Consider the following 4,814-nt stretch of genomic DNA (forward strand, 5'->3'; position numbering starts at 1 on the left):
CACCTCAGCCTCCCAAAGGCGCGGGATTACAGGCTGAGCCACCGAGCCCGGCTATTGTCGCCTCTTCATATGGCTCTATAATACTCCACTGTCTGGACGGACCACATTTGCTTCTCCATTCACCAGGTGACAGGCATTTGAGCTGTGTCCACTTTGTGGCTGTTACAAATTGTGCCTCCATGAGCCTGTGTGTACACAGTTCTGTGTGGATGTCTGTTCTCATTTCCCTGGTATCCCGAGGGTGGGACTACTGGGCACAGGGTGACTGTGTGGAACAGTTCTGGGCACTGCCAGGCTGTTTTCCGCAAGGCCGCCCACCTTCCCTCCCCATCAGCCATGTACAGGGCCCCTGTTTCCCAACACCACCTCCATCATGGGTCTTCTTGATGGGGCTGCAGAGGCAGCTCCCTGCAGAACCCTCACCAGTCAGCCTCCAGTTCCAGCCCAACCCCTGGGCTCCCTGGGGCTCAGTAAGCCTTGGTGCCCCTCCTGGTCCTAGTGGGATGGATGGGCCCTTCGTGGGGGGCGGCTCTTTCTGAGTCAGCCTCTCTGCCAGCTCCTACCCAGGCTCCCAGAGGGCCTTCTGCCTGCAAGGCTCCACCAGGCCCTACTATGCTTTCTCTTATGACTGGCTTTTTTCACTCAGCGCCATGTCATTCCCTCGTCTGTGCCTCTGACCAGCATCCTGTGGTTTCCCTGTGGCCCCTCTGATGGCTGCAACTCAGAAGTCACACCCCTGCCACCACCTCCCACCGCCTCCTTGCTGAAGCACTGAATGGCACACCCCCGCAACTTTTTGGCATCTGCCTCACTCCTTCCCAGTCCCCCTCTTCTTTCCACCCATCCCCTTCAATGCTGGATTGAAGGCCACCTCAGCTCTGGTCCTCCTCTATTCCAGGGATCCTCACTTGATTAATCTGCCCCTTTCGGGAAATCTGGGGCTCTCCCTGACTATCTCACATGGCTCTCCAGCGAGACCAGCTGGCTTTGACCCCATGGGGACTAGGTATGACATTACACTCCTTGTCCGCTGCTTTCGTTTCCAAAAAGTGAATTTAATCTACCTGAGCCCTTCCTTCACTGAGCTGATGAAAATTCCATCCCAAATATGAGCATGTCACCCACCTAACTCAGGGTCCTGCCACACAAAGAACCCAAGCTCCCTAACCCAGCCAGAGCCCTGGAGGTCCCAAGGCCAGGGTGGGGGGGCAAGGCAGCGACTGGGCCTGGGCCGCGGATGGAGGTGGAGGGATGCAGGAGAAACCAGCTCAGGGCAAAGGTGCCCGCCAGCGGGGCCACCTTCATGTGTGACCCGTGCAGTCACACTCAGACAGGCCCATATTTGGTTTAAAGCTCTGGAGTCACCATCTTAAAACTCTATTTAATATATTCTGAACAAGGGCCCCAGGTTTTCATTTCCCACTGGGTCTCACAAACCCTGCAGGTGTGCGGAGCCACCCTCCTCTAGCTTTTCCCAGAGTCTTGGGAATGCCCTCTCGTGGCTGCTCACCAGCATGGACAACCAGAAAGCCAAGGAAAATCACCAACCTAGGCTGCTGTGGACCTTACTATTCTGCTCCATGATTCTTCATCGGCCATTTCCCTAAGGGTGATGGCACACCTGAACTGAACTCATTTGGGGACAAAAGCTGGCCCAATGGCTGTTCACAGACTCGACTTCTCTTAGTGTGGACATCCATGTGCTGTGCTGCCGAAACAACAGCATGCTTGATAGTGGGATGTGGCCCTGACCGCCCTGGGTGTTATGTAATACACAAGCTATGCATCCAGCAATGATGCCAACATGCAGAAGGCTCCCAAAAACAACTGGCCCAAGGTTTCAGATATGAGACCGTGGGCATGTCAGCTCATTTAGTCTTTAGGACCTTGCTCTTGATAAAAAGTGTATAAAGAAGGTACATTTTTGTCCCCATCTCACAGATGAGGAAACTAAGACACAGAGGGGTTAAGAAACTTGCTTTGAGCTGGGCACAGTGGCTCACACCTGTAATCCCAGCACTTTGGGAAGCAGAGGTGAGAGGATTACCTGAGCCCAGGCATTCGAGACCAGCCTGGGCAACTTGGAGAGACATCATCTCTACAATAAATCAAAAACATTAGCCAAGTGTGGTAGTGTGTGCCTACAGTTCCGGCTACTAGGAAGGTTGAGGTAGAAGGATCACCTGAGCCAAGCGACTTGAGGCTGCGGTGGCCATGAGTGTGCCACTGTATTCCAGCCTGGGCAACAGAGGGAGACTCTTGACTCAAAAAAAAAAAAAAAAAAAGAAAAAAGAAAAAGAAAAAAGAAAGAAACTTGCTTTAGGTCTCTTTAGGAAAGAGGAGGAGCTTAGATCTGAACCCAGGCAGTGTGGTTGAGGAATTACTATCCTGGCCTTTTGGAGTCTGTCTGGGGAAGAGCCGTAGCCTACCAATCCACACTCCACCCAGTTACACATGCAGTTTGACCTGCCCTGCCTCGTGGGACTTCTGTGATTTCTGGCACCGATGCAGGGATAAGAGGTCTGGGGAGGCCTGAGCCCACCGTGCTATGCCCCGGGCAGGCCCTGTCATCTGTGGACTGTGAGGGTGAAGGTCATCAGTACTTGAGGATATCCCCCATACAAAAACCAGTCTCCTTCCCAACTGGGAGAACCACTGCCCTGGCTGCAGGCCTCCTCCTCCACTGCCTCCCCCAAAGTACCCACTGGGTGCTAATCACCTGGAACAACTCAGGCCATTAAGAACAAAAGTGAGAGGAAGCTTCCCTCCATGAACCAAGAGCTTAAGAGACTGCAGGTCCCTGGAGGGGAGGAACCCACAGTGAGACCCAAATCCCCTTCCTGAATTTTCTCCAGCAGCAACACTAGTCACCACAAGGCCGCCATCGCCTGCTGTAGATCTCAGCCCCAGCGTCATCTCCTCTGCAACACCCCCACGCCCCCCAGGGCTGGTTCCCTCTTGCTCCTCTCCGGAGCACCTGGTGCCTTCTATGCTGCAGGGCAGGGAACTGTCTACAGTGTCTGTGCCTCCCTCACAGGCCGGGGCTTGGGTACAGTTCACCGTGTCTACAGTGTCCGTGCAGGGGGTGCCTTGACAGGGTTAGCAGATGGGTCCTCAGTTCTCTACCCAGTGACGCACATGCCAGCCCAGATCCAACATGCCCCCTCTGGAATGGGGGTGTCTTAGCCCCCAGTCCCTTCCTCCACAACTAACTCTTCCTCGTGGCTTTCATAATCACTATCTTCTTTCAAATCCCACATCCTTGTCCCTGCTCCTGCTGCATCTGGCACCCTCCGATGTAGCACCAGAATCACGGGTTACCATGGCAGTGCCCTCCTACCTCCAGGGCAGGCATGGGCAGTAGGTCCCCAAGTCCCTTGGGATGGGGCCCATACCACACCACAGTAAGTGCTGGGGGCACTTAGGGCCACATGGCAGCAACACTGTGCCCCAACCTCCTGAGGTCTTTGCTTCTCTCAGTGGGAAGTGATAGAAAACATTATTTTTCTGATTGAACCCACTTGGATATGGTAAAGAACTGGCAACAACATTCCCGTGAAAATTTCACAATGAGAGTATGGACGCCTGCAGGACACTGGCCGCAGGGGAGCTGCCTTTGAGATCTGTCCCCTTTGCCCCCGGGGTCTACGCCTTCTCCCTCCGGCCACTAGAACCATCAAGGCCCAGCGTGTTCTGGGCTCTCTACCGCCTCCCCTCCCCACCACCTCAGAAAGCCACCGAGGTCTTCAGATTTCCTGGCGGCTGGTCTGGTCTTTCCAAGAACGCAGATTTTAAGGCTTGAAAGCTAATGACCTTAACGCTCAGTTAACCCACAGCTGACAGAAGGTTCCAAAGGGGAGCTGGAGGGGCTAGCTTGGGGTCAAGCAGCCAGAAGCAGAGGCCAGCTGGAATTTCCAATGGTGTTCGCCCCACCTCAGCATGAGGGGCCCTGGTCACCACCCACAGGATCATGGCCACCACATGGTGGGGCTAAGCCAGTGGGGCAGGGGTCGAGTGGGAGTGGAACAGGGATCCCAGCCCTGTGATCCATCTTGCGCCGCCCCGTCCTACCTGCTGTGAGTCTCCTAGGCCAGCCTGCATGGGGCTGTCCAGTCACAGGACAGCCAGGGGCGACGACTCTCACATCCCACACAGTTGCGGGTAGCCTGGCTGGCAGGGGTCCCTGTGGGGAGAGCGTGGCTGTGGTTGGCGAGGGGATCGGAGTGGGAGGGGGGGATGCAGCGGTGTTGGATTCTGCGGGCTCTGCTCTGAGCTCCCGCCCAGAACCCCCACTAGCCTGGGCCTGAGCACAGCCACTCGCCACTCCCTCTGAGAGCCCACGCTGCCGCCAGCTCCTGCGGGAGGAAGAGCCTTCGGGGACTGACTGCAGGACGCTCTCTTCTTGGGCGCAGGTTTGGCTGGTGTCAGGGGCCTAAGGGTTTGGGTGGGGGGGGTGTGCCAAGACCCCGGGAAAGGAAGTCTGGGTCCCAGGTGGACCTTATGCCGCCCGGGCAAGCAAAGTGACCTATGGGTCTGCTGAGAACACAGCTAGACTCTGCCCCTTAAAGGGAATGGGAGTGGGCTAGAGCCCAAAAGGGGCCAGGGCTGGGGCACTGAACAGCTGGGTCCTCAGTGGGCAGGGGCCAGCTTCTGGATCCCCCCAGAGACACTGGGGGACTCACATTCTGGTTCCCCAAGGTGCTAGGGGCCAGAAAGTGGCCCCCCAAACTGCCCAGCAAGGGAGAAGTGGGACGTGGGGGGCTAGGTCTGTAGCAGGCTGGTACTGAGGGGCCAGGCAGGCGACTGCCGCACAT

General features: G+C 56.3%; 1 protein-coding gene across 1 annotated transcript in view; it reads right to left on the bottom strand.

Moving 5' to 3' along the window:
- Nucleotides 1–4,814, bottom strand: part of LOC103250056 (galactoside 2-alpha-L-fucosyltransferase 2-like) — a 7,669-nt gene extending 2,855 nt beyond the window's left edge. Inside the window, 3 exon segments of the mRNA XM_008048651.1 lie at nucleotides 4,145–4,183; nucleotides 4,294–4,432; nucleotides 4,683–4,814. Coding sequence (XP_008046842.1) covers nucleotides 4,145–4,183; nucleotides 4,294–4,432; nucleotides 4,683–4,814 — 310 coding nt within the window.

This window comes from Carlito syrichta, unplaced genomic scaffold (genome assembly GCF_000164805.1).
Source record: "Carlito syrichta isolate Samal-C Ts95f unplaced genomic scaffold, Tarsius_syrichta-2.0.1 Scaffold126461, whole genome shotgun sequence".
Lineage (NCBI taxonomy): Eukaryota > Metazoa > Chordata > Mammalia > Primates > Tarsiidae > Carlito > Carlito syrichta.